This window comes from Astatotilapia calliptera, chromosome 2 (genome assembly GCF_900246225.1).
Source record: "Astatotilapia calliptera chromosome 2, fAstCal1.2, whole genome shotgun sequence".
Taxonomy (NCBI): domain Eukaryota; kingdom Metazoa; phylum Chordata; class Actinopteri; order Cichliformes; family Cichlidae; genus Astatotilapia; species Astatotilapia calliptera.
This window is the reverse complement of record NC_039303.1, coordinates 33,461,805-33,480,011: the sequence shown is the minus strand read 5'-3', so window position 1 is coordinate 33,480,011 and position 18,207 is coordinate 33,461,805. Positions and strand designations below refer to the sequence as shown.

Below are 18,207 nucleotides of genomic sequence, written 5' to 3'. Positions count from 1 at the left end.
GGTCTGTTTTATTTGGAATTTCAAAGAATACTAATCATGGTTTCTGCTTGGAAAAAGATGCTGGCAGGTTTTTATCTTTTTAAAGACGAGGAAACAGAAACTGTTTTTTTTTTTTTCTCTTAAGGCTGACTGATGAGAGCAGAATAAGAATACTTCAGTTTCTGTCAGGGTGTGACAAGATTATACTCTCAGGGCAGGAAGTATCGAGTAATGGATCACGCATTGTAATCTGCTAAACTACAATCCTCCTAATTAGGGCTGGGAATTATCAGCCGAGCTGCAGATACCATGTTATCAAAACACATGAGACACACAAGCAAATCAAGTCAGAGAAAAAAAGAGCTCCGCTAGTTAGAAAATAAGGTTGTGACATTGATAAAATTATCAGCTGATAATGACAATGTTTAAATGCAGGTAAAAGATCTTAATAGATGGTGTTTAGCAGGTATAATGTTTATCATTTTAATTAGTGTTTTACCATGCAAAGAATACCCAAATGAGCTGTGTAGCTGAGGGTGATGTCTTTAATTTCCTGGGTTACACAATTCATTGTGTTAGAGTACCAATTTTAGTGCCAATTTTTAGGACAATCTAGTCAGTATTCATCATGACATTTCACTTAAAACCTCAAATGTCAGATACAGGGGATCGCCAACTTTTGTGGCAACAAATCTGATATAATATTTCATGAAGTACAAAGTTTTGACCTCCTCGCTGTACTACATCAAAAGTCAGGAGATCAAAAGTCTTTAGGATTTTTCCTGTGGGCATAATGGATATTTGTATCAAATGTCAAGGCAATCCATCCCATAGTTGTCACGACATTTCTTTCAAAACCACAAATGTCAACCTCAGGAAAAGTCAGAGGATCATCAAAGACTTCATTATCTGGGCGACGTCAACATCTGTACACAATTTAGCGGCAGGCCTTCAAAGAGGTGCCATGCCACCAGTATGGGTAGAAATTATAGATAAAATATGAGAGCAGTAAGTTCACATACAAGTTTCCCATCAGCCATAATTTGACCTTAGTTGCTGGAAAAAACAAAATAAAACACTGAGGCATGTCTTCAACTAGGTGTAGATTATTTGGGCTGCTCTAGATGAAAGATTACCAGTTTTAAATAACTGTGGTGATGTCTTTGGTTAGGTCTCTTGAACAGTGGTTGAACGTCACACAGGGAGTGTTTCCAAGCAAACTCTGAAACTTTCAATCGTTCTTTTATAAAAGGAAATGAGTTAAATATCATCCTACAACCCATAGTGTTGCACCTTCTGACAATCATTAAAAACAAACTATAAACATAACAGAAAAATGTTAAACAACAGTTTATTTTCCGTTTCATGTGATAACATGATGATATGTTTTGAACCTTTAACAAGGTAAAAACCTCTGGTTTTACAGGACTCTTTGATGAAAATCCAAGTTCTCCCCATGAGTCAGTAACTTGTGGGACTACCTTTAGCAGCAATAACTTGACTATTGCTTCTGCAGCATTTCAATCAGGTTGTGGTCTGGCCTTTGACAGTTTATTTTCCGTTTCATGTGATAACATGATGATATGTTTTGAACCTTTTTAACAAGGTAAAAACCTCTGGTTTTACAGGACTCTTTGATGAAAATCCAAGTTCTCCCCATGAGTCAGTAACTTGTGGGACTACCTTTAGCAGCAATAACTTGACTATTGCTTCTGCAGCATTTCAATCAGGTTGTGGTCTGGCCTTTGACTGGGACATAGCAACACCTTGATTCTTACTCAGCCATTCTGTTGTCTATTTGCTGCTGTGTTTGGGATCATTGTCCTGTTGCATGACCCAACTTTGATGCTAAGCTTTATCTGCCAGACAGATGGCTTCACATTTGAGTCTAGAACTCTTTCAATGACTTCAAGGTACAGGTACTCTGGCTGCAAAACAGCCTCTAATCACCATCTCACAACTGTCTGCATGACAGTGGGTATGTGGTGTTTGTGCTGATTTGCTGAAGTTTGAATTTTTCAGATGTGGCGCTGTGCATTATTATCTCCACTTTGGTCTGATCTTTCCAAAGGACATTGTTCCAGGAATCTTGTGGTTTGTTCAGATGCAGCTTTGCAAACTTAAACCATGCTGCCATGTTCATTTTAGAGAGAAGACGCTTTCTCCTGACAAGCCTTCTTTTGTCTTTTTCTAATTGTTCTTTCATTCATTTTCATATTTAACATGTTAACTGAGGCTTGTAGACCTCAGATGTAGCTTTTGGGTTTGTTGGCTTTTCTCTAAGCATTTCATGGTCTGACCTTGGGTTGAGTTTAGTGGAACATCCACTCCTAGAACGATTGTGGAATTGTACTAATGTATATCTGAATGCTCCAGACCAGCAATCCTGATGATCTGTTAACCAAGTCAATTTGATTACAACCACCTTGCTGCTACCCAGCCTTGTAATTTCTGTGTTTTGTTTTTTTTTCCTTTTTCCACTGGACCGCATAGAGTGCTGTGAAAACTTTCTTTTGACATGACTGTATGAACACAATGCTGTGATAAAATCAACATGATCTGCAAATAAAGATTCTGAGCTAAAATAAAATTGAGTGAAGTGAATTTGAGGTTCAGTTCGCATTAGTTATGTCCTCAGTGGCGACGCGGCTGCATTGCCAGCTTTTAGGATTATTATTAGATCTTTTCACTTCAGTCATTGAAGCTTTAATAAAAGCAAGAGTTACAATGGATCAGTGGGAAAAGGGAGATATCAGTGGATGGGATGAGGAACTAGTCTCACCGCTACAAGCATTTCATTTCACTTTATATATACAATACTTTGAAATCCTTGATAATAAAGTCATATTTTTCATCAGGTAAGTATCTGGGAGCTGAGGAGACCAGCTGCAGGATTTTAGAAGATGAATGTTGTCCCTTTCTTGTCTGATATAGAATTTTATCTGCTTAACAGTCCTGGACCTTCTTTGTCATATTATTTTTTCCATTTTGTTTTCAAATGGTGAAAGGTCTGGACTGCAGGCAGGCTAGTTCAGCACCTGGGCTATTTTACTATGAAGCCATGCTGTTGTAATAGCTGCAGTATCCAGTATAGTTCTGTCTTGCTGAGATATGTAAGCCCTTTCCCCAAAAAAGACATCATCTAGATAGACCAACATATGTTGGTCTAAAACCTGTATATACGTTTCATCACTGATGGTGCCTTTCCAGGTGTGCAAAAGCTGATTATGTCCCCATTATAAAACTCTTCTATAGTCCAGAGCATGTTTTCCAAAGGTAATTTCAAATTACGATTTGTCTGACCACATAAGTTTCCCACTTTGCCTCAGTCCATTTGAAAGGATCTTTGACCCAAAGAAGATGGTGGCCTTTGTGGATCTTGTTCTTCTTTGCATTTGTTGACAGATGACAATTTCTGGAAGCGTTCCTGTGCTCATGTAGCGATTTCCATGATACAGTTGTACCTGTTTAAATGCAGTTTAAACAGTCCTGTTTAAACCCACCTGATCCAAAGATGGTGGATTTCCCAAACTAATATTCAGCCTTTTCTCTTATACACAGATTTCTTCAGATTCTCTCAAACTTTTGATATTATGATGTGCTGTAGATGAAATAGTCAAACTCTTTGCAGTTTTACATCAAATTAACTTGTTCTGAAATTGTTCCACAATTTGTTGACAGGTTTTTGCAGATGAATGAACCGCTGCACTTCTTTTCTTCTGAGAAACTTCCTCTAAGATGCTCCAGCTTTTTCTTTTTAATATCACTTACTTTTCCAACTCCATGTTAACTTTTTTGAGACGTATTGCTGCCATCAAATTCAGAAAGAGCTAATATTTTTCATGAAATAGTAGTATGTTTCACTTTAAATATTTTATGCGTTTTCTATGTTCTATTGTGAATAAAATATGGGTTTATGGGCTTTGAAGATCATTACATTGTACATGGTGTCCCAAAACCTTTGGAGCCGGGACTGACAAGTGCACTTTTTACATTAAAGTCAAGAAAACACAGGACACAGGATTACTCGACCACAGCACCTTATTTGTGTGACATTTCTTCCAGTTGTTATTAATTTTGTGCCAAGGGGGAAGTAGCATGGAAATAAATAGTGGAGGCATTGCTACTGTTTGTCGTAGCCCTGAGGTATTATCATCATACAGTTTACATTCATCAAACCTGATAGCCCGCCCACGTTTATTAGATCCATGTCATGCAGTGTGGATTGGTTGCTGAAATCTCACAGCTTGTAGGAGCCTTCAAGTTTGAAAAATATGTACCACGGTGAATTGTTGAGGCAAAAGTTAATTTTTTAGCTCTGCAACACCAAAACAGTGTGCCATCTGTGAAGCATGATTGGTTTGAGTAGCATCAGATCTTTTAAAAAAAACATTCTCTATTTAAGGTGAATGTCAGGCATAAAAGTATAACAAGTTTTCAAGTTTATGTATACCACGGTCGCCAGGGTGGTTCTAATTCAAAGAGTAACACCGCAGGGAGAAGGATTGCTTTTAAAGACGCCACTGATACTCTTATCTGTTGGATTGGCAAACACAACAAAGAAAAATCATTATTATCCATGTGAAGTCACCATTTCAGATCTTACGCTTGAAGAGTCCGAACCTGACATAACCCTGAGATTTTTCACCTGTGAATGAGTATAAGACAACTCGTCTTCCAACAGTATGTCAACTTTTCTGCTTTAAATATTTCCAATATTACATCATGCCAATTTTCTATTGTTGATGGGGTAGGGTTTAGCCATTTTCTAGTAATAGTCTTTTTACTCCTACAACTTTATATCCCTCCTCAGCATTAAGCAAGGAACATAACCAAGGTAAATGGTTTCAGAGTTTAGAGGTATTTGTTTTTTAAAAACACTGTTTAATGTCTTTTGAATGTCAATCCAAAACAACTTAAGCTTTGCTTAAGCTTTGGGCAGTCCTAAAATATAGGACTGCCCATATTTGTCTTGATGTTGGGCTTTGAAATATCTCATTATGGTGATCTCTGCAAGTCAAAGAGTTAGCTGAAGACCATTGGAACTGGTCTTCAATTTTGATTGGTTAGTCTGAACTGGGTCTGACTATGCTGCCATTTCTCACAAACCAGAACTGCAAATCCCATCATCATGTCTTGCAATTATTGAAGAAACAATTAATTTAAAAAATATGTTTACAAATTTTACAGGAGAATGTCAGAGCAACAGTTCATGGCCTGAAGCTTTGGAAGGGTTTGCTGATGCAACAGTGACCCAGTGCACGCAAGTAAATCAACAATTGAATCGTTAAAATGCGAATAAAATTTGAAAGGGCCGAGCCAGAGCCCTGACTCTTTGACCTGCAGTGAGCTGTAAAATCACTCAAAGAGAAATTTGATCGCGCTATCGGCCCTTCTGGCCAACACCAGTAGGCGGTAGGTGAAGGTCCTTGCCCAAGGACACAACGACCGAGGCTGAACTGAACTGAATGAACTGAAACAGCTTTGTTAGGAGGAATGGTTACTCCTCATCACCGATAAGGCTCATAAGTACCACCATCCTGAAATATATTTATATTTATATGACTATTGGCCAATAGATTCATATTTTGCACTCACTACAAATTGCTACCAGCACCTGCCTTAAAAATCCAGCATTGGTCAGGCTCTAGTTAGTACTAAACCTTGGCAAGCACAAGTCATTAATAAAAGCTGTAGTCTGGTGTGCATGAGTTCCCGCAGGCCTACAGAGGGAAAAGCTGTTGAGAATAATAAACCAACCGCATAAAGGTGCTCTGATAGAAATAAAATGGGAAAAGCCTTCAGTGAGGCACAGTTTTTATTTTAACACACACTTACACTTGAATCTATGTCGCTATGCTTCTTTTGTTGAGATATTCATTCATTTGAAACTCAATCTGTGCAGCTGGGAAATTGTTCTTTTCTCCCCCAACTTCTTTTAGTTAGTTTTAATTTTGCGGAGATATGAAGACGGGAAGGCAGATAATGTGCAACAAAGGTTATTGAACTGCTCTTGATTAGGTGTTGTTCCAGGTACGAAACCAGATCCTACTGAGAAATGAATTACTGTTCAGCTTTTATTTCATCAGAGTGCAACTAAAAGATTTAAAAGATGTAGAGAGAAGAAGAAAAAGACATAATTTCCTCCAGGCTGATACAATGTCTGTGTCATTTATATTGAGCATTCACTTTCAAACTAAACACACTGCTTCGAGACCATTTTGTCCATTTTTCAAGACTGTCATTTTATAGAAAATCAATACCCGTAACCTTCACTTGTAAATAAATAACAGATTTAGAAGCCTCATTGATGTTGACTACAGTTTGGCTTGCCTCCTAATTAAGACTAAAGAGAACCTAATAGCCTAAACAACAAACAGCGGTGGGCTTCGCCCGTGCAATTAAGCCCACATTTTTAATACCAAGTTGATTAATTTCTTTAATCAAAGTCAGCGTTACCCTTGAAATTGAGTCACTTTTAATTATGCTGAAACACAAAACAGAAGCTGCTGATACTGCTCTGTGATAGCCTGTAGAAATTTCGCAGGCATATTAATGGGCAGGTGATATAATATAGGAGTCTGGTTTCAGATGATCTTTTGACAACAGTCTGTGTAGACCTGCATATTATCATGACAGGTGGAATTTTTCTCAAGCTTTTCCTCCAGCGTGCTCAGTTTTATTGACATGTTTACTTCTGTCAAAGATGCCTCCCCTCGATCAGTGGTAGTTTATTCGACAGGCGGCGGGGGAGCTGGAAAACTTCCAGATTTTCTTGGAAGTATTATTTTTAGAGTTCTGATTTTGGTCACCGTGGCTGTTTTATTAAGCCCGAGTGTACGAGTCGACGATTAGAGACTTGTTTTCACGTTCACGTGGAATACCTTTGCGAATGAGCTATGAATTTGAGTCGAAGTGGCAATTTGGAGTATTGTCCCAGATTTGCTTCGGTTTGTGCTTTATTATAGCTCACCTCACCTTCTTCTATTAGGCGGTAATTTAAATGCTGGGTTTGTGGCCCGTCATTTATCAAGCATGTTTTAACAAAGTGCTCTCACGCAGTAACTCTACGCGGCCCAAACAAATTGCTCTTTCTGTCTACTCCTTGTTATCAACGAAGCTGTTGCCAGTAATTGCCGTAGGAATGTAATATTCCGCCTAAAGAGCAGCTCAAAATTGTGTCTTTTCCTTTCAGATTACTTTGGCTTTGATTTGATTATTCACAGCAAAAGCATTAAGCTAGCTCTGATTGAGGCTTTTCATGCAGCCTTGAACCATGTTTTCCTGCTTCTGCGCTGTTAATGCAGCTTCATTCCTTGACTCTAATGTAAATTGTGCTGGATGAAACGCACAGTCAGTGCAGTTTTGTTGCCTTATGTAGGTCAGTTCTTCTCCAGCGTTCACTGCTTGGCCTTGTGATGAGTGATTTCATTTTGCGAGGGAACTGCAGTTTTATTATTCATACTCCAACAGAGATTGGAGTTGCGGTGCATTAAAGCATGACGTTGTCATTTCCCCGCTCGTAGAGGCGTTATTCCCTTTGCTCCAAATTGGAATTAAACCCAACATGTGATGCTGGCCCTAACTGTTTAGGAACAGCAACCCTCACCACACTGTTAAGCCTCACTCTCTGTGGATGGTGCAGTGTGTCATTTTATTGGTCAGTTACTGTGTTTTTTTTTTTTCCCCCTCTGTCAAATTGATGTTTGAGTTATTTAGCCAAGCTTGCCAGTTAAGCATTCATGACTTTTTCATGAGTCATTGTTTGATAACAGAAGTGGCTTTTCTCACTTCAGATTTAATGCATACTGGTTCTCTGCATTTGTAACTGCCTCCAAAATTGATCTGACTGCCAACAATTTTCTACAATGAAGTAGCTGAGCACATTAGGTGAGTACTGTGAAATTGACCTCAGAAAAGTAGCAGCGTATGTGAGTCACATTGTAAAGACAGCTATTCAGGGAATCCAGACTAAATGGATTCTATTTGGGACTCTTTCTGCAGCGTGCGTATAACCTTAATGCCCTTACAAATATTGCCTCACAGTGGCTGCACTTTAACGGCTGCTGGATAATCAGCAATCCACACAGAATCGCAACTTTTCTTGGGTGTAGCTTCCCACTGTTTGTTGCTCTGAAGCAGCGTGAGGTCCCATATATCTTTCTGGTACTGTCTTTTCTGTTGATCTAATTGGATACCCTCTGTTGCCTACAATGAATCATTGCTGGACCCCTTCCCTCCCCTCAAGTACTTATTTTTATTGAATGCAGGGTTCCCCTGAATCACAAGTCTCAACTTTAAAACTTGTATTTGTCCCTTGGCTCCAGTCAATGATCTCCCCCCAACCCCCCCCCCCCCCCCCCCCCTACAGCTGTGTCAGTATCACTTTTATTCCAGCAGGGGATTATAAGACTCCTTTTATGTCTTTTGCTTCCCCAGAGAAAGGCCAGGAGTTCAGGCCATTCTTCCCACTCTGCTAATTGTCTCCTGATTTGGCAAATGCATTTTAAGGTGGAATGAAGAGAGCCGACCCCTCTTTGCATTCGTACGAGGCGGTGACACATCCGCACCTTCTCAGTGTATTTTTATGAATACACATCCCTCTTCTATCCTTGACCTCTACAGATGCAGGGGAAGCTTTGACGGAGCACAGACAGTTAAGTCTCAAACAGAAGTGAGGCGATGGAGGCGTTTTTGGCATGCACTCCATGATTTTTTCTTTTTTCTTCTTAGTGAAGTTTAAATCCTGCTAGTTCTTAGGCTCTCCAACGTGGCAGGCATCTCACTCAGCTGCTGATCCACACTGCAAACACCTCCAGGAAAGTGGCTCTAACTGAGCCGATCGAAGGCAAAGATTTTTTTAATTACTCGCCCGCTGCAGAAGGGAAAGGCTCGGGTTTTGCCTCTGGGTATTCGTATCGACTTGGGTGTATGATGTTTTAATGAGCCTGGCGTGTGAATGATTTGTTGCTGTTGTATATGCTCGAAAAACCTAATTTGTTTGTTTTTCTTGTGCATTTTCAGTGGATGGATTCTCAGTTGACTTGGAGGAAGATTTAAGACTTTCCAGACAGACCAGGATGTCAAAGATCTCCAAAGCAGCCAAGGCCGTGAAGAAATTGGATACAGGCAATGTAATCCGGGCTATAGTGAGGTCAGGACAGGCTGCCCCTGGACCTCCGCTAGGCCCCATTCTGGGACAGGTAAAATTACTCCTGATTTCACTTCTTGTTCTATCTGTTCGCTCTGAGTAATCACAAGTATTAACTTAATTGAAGGAGCAGTGCTTCATTTTATCAACCGACCTTCTGAACACAGCACTCATTAACCGCAAAGCAACCCGATCCTTTCCTATTTTCACTTTGCCAGTCACATAGTTGCCTCTCTGCCCTCAGTCACCTCATCGTACATCCCCACCTCCACCTCCTTCTCCTCCCTATTCATATTCCCATTCTTATTCTAGTCGCACAGCTCTATTGTGCAGGTGGGTGCCACACACTGCCTCAGTCTGCAACTATTTTCTCACAGTTTTCAGGCCAAACACACCAACACCTCCACCCACAGCAGCACCTGTCCATATACATTAGCCTCACTCTTTACAAGCCGGCTGATGAAAAGGGATTGAACCTGCGAAGGTTTTGTCTTAAATTCTTCTGTACTTCTTTCTGCTTCAATTGCTCCACAGAGACAGCTGAGGTAGTCTTGTTTTTTATTGCTCGGGGATGCACCACTACAACTTTTTCCCCACTGATGCCAATTCTGACTAGAAAAATTTATGAATTGGCCGGTACAATAATAAAATAAGTCAGCAGTCCTCGAGCAATGAGCAATGATCAAAGTGAAGAGAGCGGGTCAGAATAGCAGAGGCAGAATTTACTTGGCCATTCACTGCTGATGCTCTGTTCATTAACCTCCTCTTTGTTTCTGATCACAAAATTGCATCTGCGTTGAATTTTTCTTGTAAAGTTTAGATTTTATTTTATGCCATAAAAGGTTCTATCTGCTATAGCTTTAATAGCCATTGAGGAATTAAAGTTTAATTGTCCTTTGAGAGATAGAAAGAAAGCAACCCAAAGGCTCATTCTCTACATACAAATGGTTCAGTTAGCCTCTTTAATGGACAGTACTCATCAGCCGTGGATGCTGTTGCACACTTGGAAACCAGATCAGTTCTCACAGCTAATCCATCTCCGTGACATAATGACGACACTCAGACAAGAGAATGGAAAAATGTGCATAATTGCCAGAAAAGCGAGCGCCACATGATTTATAATATCACGGAAGGTAGCTTTATAAGTGAAATCAATCGAAAATATCGTATTTCTCTTAGATGACATCATCAATAGCTGCACCATTACTGTAGCTCTTCTATATTCTGTTGTCACCAGTTGAACAACATTAACCACAACATAAAAATCTGGTGGCTGCGCACTGCTTCTAATAGCTTAAATGCAGGTCATTCATTTACTTACCAGGGTTAGTAACGAATAGCTTAACTTAACCTGGTCTCTATGACAGGCCAGGACTTACATTTGGGGCTTAAACCCCAAAGATTTTAGATCATTTTAAACACTTTTCTCTATGACAAATATTTTCTCCTATTTAATAATAAAATAAGCTAACTTGATCCGCAAAGATAATGACAACACACTAACAAAAATGTTGTGTCTTCCTCCCCCAACCCCAACCAGTCGTGGCAGATGGCTGCCCCTCCCTGAGCCTGGTTCTGCTGGAGGTTTCTTCCTGTATAAAGGCTGTTTTTCCCTCCCACTGTCGCCAAAGCGCGTGCTCATAGGGGCTCATATGATTGTTGGGGTTTTCTCTGCTTTCTTTGTGATAATGTAGGGTTTTTGCCTTACAATATAAGTAACCTTAAGGCAACGGTTGTTGCAATTTGGCGCTATATGAATAAAATTTAATTTAATTGATAAAATTGTTTTTACGCTAAAAAGCCAAAACTTTTAACATTTTGGCATCCTGATCTCACACTTTATGTGTTTGATTAAAATATACAATCCTATTACACAGCTTGAATGCTAGATTTTTGATGTTGATGCAGTAGCGTTTTGATCACTGAGAAAAAAACATTGGTCAGTGTTTTTCTTATAGATTTTCATGTAGCAAAGCACACAGTTGCTGCATTTTTTTTTTTTGGCTGGATATGAATCTCCCATTCACACCCCAAACGTGCTCTACTTGATTGAGATCTGATTTTGATATGGCACGACCTTTCTGACATGGTGCGTTATCGTGTTGGAAGCAGCCATCAGAAGATGTGTACACCCTGGATATAAAGGGATGGATATGGTCAGGAACAATACTGTACATTTAAATGATGCTCATTTGGTATTAAATCTCTACTTGCCTGAACCATTGATGCAAGCCAGGATGGATCCTTGCTTTCACGCTGTTTATGTCGAATTCTGACACAGAAATTGTAACTCGTCAGACCAGGCGATGATTTTCAAGCCTTGTATTGTCTAGTATTGGTGAACCCCTGCGAAGTCTAGCCTCAGTTTTCTGTTCTTAGTTACAGGGTTGACACCCTCTGCGCTCTTCTGCTGCTGTAGCTCGTCTGCTTGTGTTGTGCGTTCAGAGACTTTGTAACAAATGGTTATTTGAAGACACTGTTTCTTTCCTGTTATCTTGAAGCAGTCTGGCCATTCTCCTCCGGCCTCAACAATGCATTTTACCCACAATTGCTGTTCACTGGATATTTTCTCTTTTTCAGACCATTCTCTGTAAACTGTAGAGATGGTTTTGTGGGAAAATTGCGGTATTCTGAAATACTCAGACGAACCTGTCTGGCACCAACAACCACGCCATGTACAAAGTCACTTAGATTTCGGCAGGTTGTCTTGACCATGTCTACATGTTTAACTTTTTCTCCCTTACATATGACACTTGACCCCTTTAGTCTTAACGACACATCAGTATATATGAATAAAGTCGTGACTTAATGACCATCAGCTTTTCCGAGGGTAGCTCTAGTAATCTGTGTAGGCAGAGATCACTCCCACTAACCTTTGACATGTCATGTGATTAGATATCTGTATTAATAAGCTAATGAGAATTTCCTTCCAACATAATATCTGTATTGTTTCTATGCAGATGACAGAATTTTTTCTCCCCTACAGTCTAGTGAGTTTTTCAGTTACTTGATTTTAGAAATGAAAAGGAAGGACTGTCTTAAACCCGCAATAACAGCTCACATGATTTAGTGGAATAAAACTTGTTTCCGGCTTCAGGGCTTCTCGGCTCTACAGAGAAACTCGGCATTGTTAAAGTCATTGCTTCTGGCCTTGATTTAGTTTTGCTGCTCTTATAGTGGTGTTTTACAGTCCCATAATTGATTTAAAAAACAGTGCTGCACACTGCCTCCTCAGCACCAAACAGAAACAGTTGGCACAGTTTGCTCGTGAACTTTTTAAAGCATGTACAACTGAATGGCCAGAAGGAATATTGGATTTTTAAAAACTCCAACTCCAAATGAATGCTATTTATATCCTTATCTGTGGGTTGTGTAAATAAGCAACTGTTTGCTTAGGTTTAGATATATAAACTCGAGAGCTGATAATCGTCACGTTAAGATGTTAATACAGATTTTAGAAAATATGCTTCATTTTTGTAGTACAGCAATGATGATTCCTTCTGGAAAACAAACAATTGTATTCTTTCTGTCCAAAAATAAAGTAAGTGGTGGATCTATGCTTTCATCTGAGAGCACTTTCCGCTGCTCTCTCATTGTGCAAGTGGTTGGCACAGTGGCTGGATCCATATATTTGACTTGACACAGATTTTGCACCAGATGCCTTTCCTGACACAACCCTTCCATTTCTGTGCATTTGGGACTGGCACAAGTCACAAACATTGATCTGGCACAAGGAGTGCTCGGGCTTCTGACCTCCTGAGGAAGGGTTTGTGTCTCCTTGAACCGGAGTGCTTTCGCATGTAAGGCACATATGTTAACCACTGCACCCTGGAGCCACAGGATCTCTGCTTTCATCTACCATCTTTTATCATCTGCTCAGAAATATAGAAGCCAAAATTGAACTGCTACCATGTGTAAGAGAGACTGGGAAAACCCAGTTTTATCCTCTCTTTGCTGTTTACCAGTTAGATGTATAATTGATTTTAAGATTTTTACCGATTATATTTAAAGCTTCCTTCCCCTGCAGCTACACTGGAGACCCTGAGTTCCCCTGAGCTAAAGCTGCGAATTAAGAAACTCGCTCTGGCTGTCAGTCAACTCTAAAGGTCATTGAGATTTTACATCTGGCACATTTAGAGCAATTTGGGAGCTTCAAAGGTTAATTGAAAATGAACCTTTACAGCTTTCTGTCTAATTTTGTGTCTAACATGAGACATTATAAATTTGAAGCATTTGATTTGAAACTCCTTTTGTTTTTTTTAATAGAAAGATCCGTGTTTGTGACTGACAGTTGACATATTTTTACTGGCAGCTAACCATCAGACATGCATAAAGACTCAAACAATAGCAATCATGTATTTATGAGCAATCATCCTCCTCTCTAACATCTTCTTGTCAGAGTAACGTGAGTATTGATGTATCTGCATCACTGGGGAAAATGGCATTTTTATATATATATATATATATATATATATATATATATATTATTTTTTTTAAGTTTTCTTCTCCCTGAAAGCACCGTTTCCTTTCCCAAAGATGTTACGGTTCAAATTTGCTACCTTTAAAGATGCTTGGATTTTTGAAACCTCACTCTGACGCCGAAACTAAGAATAGTGGTTTCTTTACCAGCCTCACCAAGTATGCAGTTTCGTCTTCTCTGCCTGTCTTTGTTTGTATGGCCTGTTTCACCTTTGAACACTTGTTCCTCGCTGTATCTTGTCAGAATATTCTGTTTGAGCACGAACTGTGTTAAATAATGCATACGAGACTCCACTGAGTCTATTTTATGCGATTAATTTGAGATTTTCTTACTTTCTCACACCACACTTGGTTTTTATTTTTAAAGCTTTCTTTTTAACCTCCACATTTAAAGGTTTTGATTTCATGGTTGCAGTATAAATACGCAGTAGCTGCAACATGAGACAAATGTAGTTCTATTTAGGATTCAAGGTTATATATCTGTATATTATATACTGAATCAATACCTTAATCTCACACAACGTACAGTGTCATCAGATAGGATACAGTGAGCTCCAGTGACTGTTTATAACTCAACTGTTATAAAAATACAACACCTACAGTTTTTGTTAATTTATTAATTTATTTTAAGGCTGCAAAGTATGGTAACTTGGTAACAAAATGGATCTAGCTTTTGTTGTGCTGTTTCTGGAAATAGTACTTTGGTGCAGGAACAGCAGGAGGGTACTGGACTGGAATCCAGTATTGGGGTCTTTCTGTGTGGGAATTGATTTTCTTCCCATATTTGCATGGATACCCCAGCTTCCTGCCACCATCCAAAGACATGCATGTTAGATTTACTGGTAATTTATAAATTGATATAGATGTAAATGGTTGTCTGCCACTCTGTGTTAGACTGTGATAGACTCTGCCTCTCACTGCATGAGCACTGTGTTAACCTCCAGCCCCCCATGACCTTGAATTGGATAGGTGGAAGACAATGGATAGATGAATATAATGTAAATTGATGCCATCAACAGGTTTTTGGATTGCAATTTTGAAGCCTTGTATGGTGCATTTTTGGTCCGGCTATCCTGGTATAATTGGAGCTAGTCTATATTTACACAGCACGGTTGACCTGGGAACTTATCAGCTAATGGTAGAAAACCACTTTACTTTGCTAAGAAGGGTCATATGTAAATCTTTATGATATTAAATGGGGTGCTAATTTTGGCTACTTAATTTGGGCTTAAAACAAAAACTATGTACCTGAACAACTGAACATTACGGTCCTGGAGTCTCACTCATCCGTCAATGAAAATAACCACGCCCCTAAATCTAGAATAAGAAATAGACTCATCTGACCTGGAAACCTTTTTCCAATCATTTGTCCACTTTTGGTGAGTCTGTGTGAATTGAAGCCTCAGTTTCCTGTTCATAGCTGATGGGTGTGGTCTTCTGCTGCTGTAGCTCTTGTGCTTCAAGGTTCAATGTTTTGTGCATTTGATGCTCTTCTGCATAGTTTGGTTGTAACTTGGGGTTATGAGTTACTACTGCCTTTCTACAAGCTGCAAACAGTCTAGCCATACTCCTCTGACCTCTGACAATGACAAGTGTTCAGTGGATATTTTCCCTTTTTCAGACCTCTCTGTAAACCCTAGAGATAGCTGTGTGGGAAAATCCCAGTAGATCAGAAGTTTCTGAAGTACTCAGAACAACCTTTTTGCCATTTACAGCCATGCCATGTTCAAAATCACTTTAGTGACCAGTCTTGCCAATTCTGACGTTAAGTTTGAACTTTGTCTTCACCGTGTCTACGCGCCCTAAATGCTGCCATGTGATTGACTGACTAAATCTTAGTTTTATAAAGCAGTTTAACCGGTGTACCTAGTAAACTGTGCGGTTTAAACACTTTCCGGAATATTTAAATAAGAGAATTTAATTCCCATTAACCTCTGTACATTTGTCATGAATAGAAAAATTGACTATACAGACCAGAAATTTAAATCCCTGTGGGGGGTTGTGTGCTTTTGGAGGCATGCCCAAGTGGCCCTTTGAGGAGCTGGGATACTTTATGGGTGGTATTTGTCACTAATTTACAGTTTCGATTAGGCACAATTAAAAAGGCCATGTTTTTTTTTTCTTTCTGGAATTCTTTAAGGTCACTAATACACTGATGACGAAGACACTTTTATCCAAACAGCCCTGGGTTATCAATTTTTGACTTTCATTTTTACAGCTCTTACTGAACAAATCTGGGGATGTTTTTCAGGTATAAATTTAACAGCAGATAGTGTAGGGCTTAAGGGATTAAACTGCATTGCTGTCAGGACCTCTATAGTAAAAGGGAGGTTGTTATTTCCATCTGCAGTAATTTGTGTTTGGCTCTGTTCCCCAACTTTTCATAAACATGCAGAAAGCCAGACCAGAGGAGAGCAGCAACAGTAAGACCCGAGCAGATAACAAAGCAGCCCTCATACTGACAAACAGCTATGACATCAGTAAGGTCAAACACACATGAGGGTGGAACTAGGAAGGAGGTGGGTTGCAAAGCAGCTTGATGCTCTGGGTAGACAAAACTTAAATAGTGTGCCCTATATAAAGCTTACAAACTGGCTGAATCTTTTGTATCAGACCAACTTCCAGAACGGGATTAAATTTAGTAATAACCAAGTAAATTTACTTACTGTAGTGCTACATCGAGGTATAGTGAAGAGTTAATTGTACTTTTGACAAATTCCATTTTATTTCCACATATCTTCATTTCAAATTTATAACACTTTTTACTCTGCTGCTTTTTTAGCTTTACTTTCTTTGCAGATTTAATAAAGGATGTGATAGGATGAGGAGCTCAAAGTAGAGCCGCTGCCTCTCCAAAACGAAATGAGTCAGCTTACATGGTTTAAATATCTGTCTAGGAGGCTTCCTGGACACTTCTTAGATTAGATATTTCAGGCCAACAGGAAGAGGGACCCAGCGAGACCTGACACTCGCTGGAAAGATTGTCCCTCGGCTCGCTTGGGAATGCCCCGGTGTCTCCTCTGTAGACCTAGACCTAGAGGCAGGGGCTGAGGAGGGTGGTGTGCTTAGAAAAAGGATAACGGATGCAGTCAGGAAATTAATCATAATGCATTACTTGGTTTAGTGCGACTAGCAAATTATAAAGTAGCAAATGATCCCCCATTTGTAACAGCTGCACCACGGATGAATGATTACACGCAGATGCAACAATAAGCATAATCTAATTCGGTGTTATTGTGAAACAGACTACCCTGCATAAGTTACACTTAAGTTGATTTTGATGCTTAATTGATGCTCATACTCATGATCCAGTCATATTTACTTTAACAGGGAGACGCTGGCATTATTTTTTTTTCTTAATATTTTCCTCCCACACTTTTTAGAGTGCAGTATAATACAGAACTGCAGCAAATCTTCAAATTTGAAAAAGTGTAATTATCAGCAAATTGGCACTAATTGATTTGACATAACGATTTTTTTTAAATTCTCAAAGTGGTTAGTATCTAACTTTCTATTAAGTGGCAGATCATTTCGACCTTTGTTCTTTTTTTCTTTTCTTTTTTTTTTTGACTTTATGTAATTTCGGCATTACGTAAATGTCACCTTAACGTCTGAGACCTGTATTAGTATGCGTTTGTCTCCACTATTGCATTGCATATCATAAGAGTCTCAGATTCTTTTGCATCATTTCTTTCTGTTAGAGTATACTTTGAAGTTCTCTCCAAAAGCAGCATTGCTGATGGTGTGCGTGCTCTGATGAATGATTTAGACATCTGTCTGTTAAATGTGTCTCTTTTTTTTGCCAGAAGAGATGGGCATGAGCTCGTAGGCATACTGTAGCTGTCGCCGCGTCAGGGGTAATGAGGTGAGATGGGCTGCAACGAAGTGCTCAACCAAGCAAAACAAAGCCATATGTTTGTCTAAAGGTGCCGCCTTCTGGACTGTTTGAGATGTCATTGTTGTCGAAGCAGCATGTTGTGTGTATTTGTCTCTGTCTGTTCTCTTGTTCCATCAAGCTCACTGTGTGTGTGGAGCAAACGCTAAATAAATGGCAGTCAGCAGCCACTCTGCTTCAGGCAGTAGCCCCGTTCCTTTAATCTTAGCCAGCCTCTCCCCCTCAGCTTTTTTTTTTTTTTTCTCCTTGTCTCTGACTAACCACTCTTGACAGGGGAAGTGCAGAGAGGTAGGCTGCCTGTCGGCTGCAGGGCAAATTTAAACAAACGAGAAAAATAAAAGAAGGAATACAAGACAAAAAAAGGGAAAAGTGACAGCTCTGGTACATGAGAATAATTACAGGCTAGAGTGAAATTAGCACAGGCGAGAGGAAGGGAAGGATAAGGAGCACCGGAAAGAGCGGCAAAAGAAGAATGGAAATAGGTGCGTAGCTCGAGCACTTTTCTTCAGGTTATGGGAGTTGGTGGGAGCTGAGGGAAAATGCTGAGCATTGTATTCAGAGTCTAACAGGTGTAACAAATTCTAGGAGGTAGTCATTTGCAGAGGCAGCTGCCTATGTAGCTGCTGCTTTTAGTATAATAGAAATATGAAGAGGTGCCCAACAGGGACTGCATCCAGAATGCATGTGTTTGAAATGTAGAGTG

At 39.6% G+C, this 18,207-nt stretch overlaps 1 protein-coding gene across 1 annotated transcript in view; it reads left to right on the top strand.

The window, feature by feature from the left end:
- The window catches only part of mrpl11 (mitochondrial ribosomal protein L11), a 59,396-nt gene that overhangs the window by 11,513 nt on the left and 29,676 nt on the right, over positions 1-18,207 (top strand). The window contains exon 2 of the mRNA XM_026144283.1: positions 9,004-9,182. Coding sequence (XP_026000068.1) covers positions 9,060-9,182 — 123 coding nt within the window. The 5' untranslated portion in view covers positions 9,004-9,059. The remainder of the gene's footprint in view (positions 1-9,003; positions 9,183-18,207) is intronic.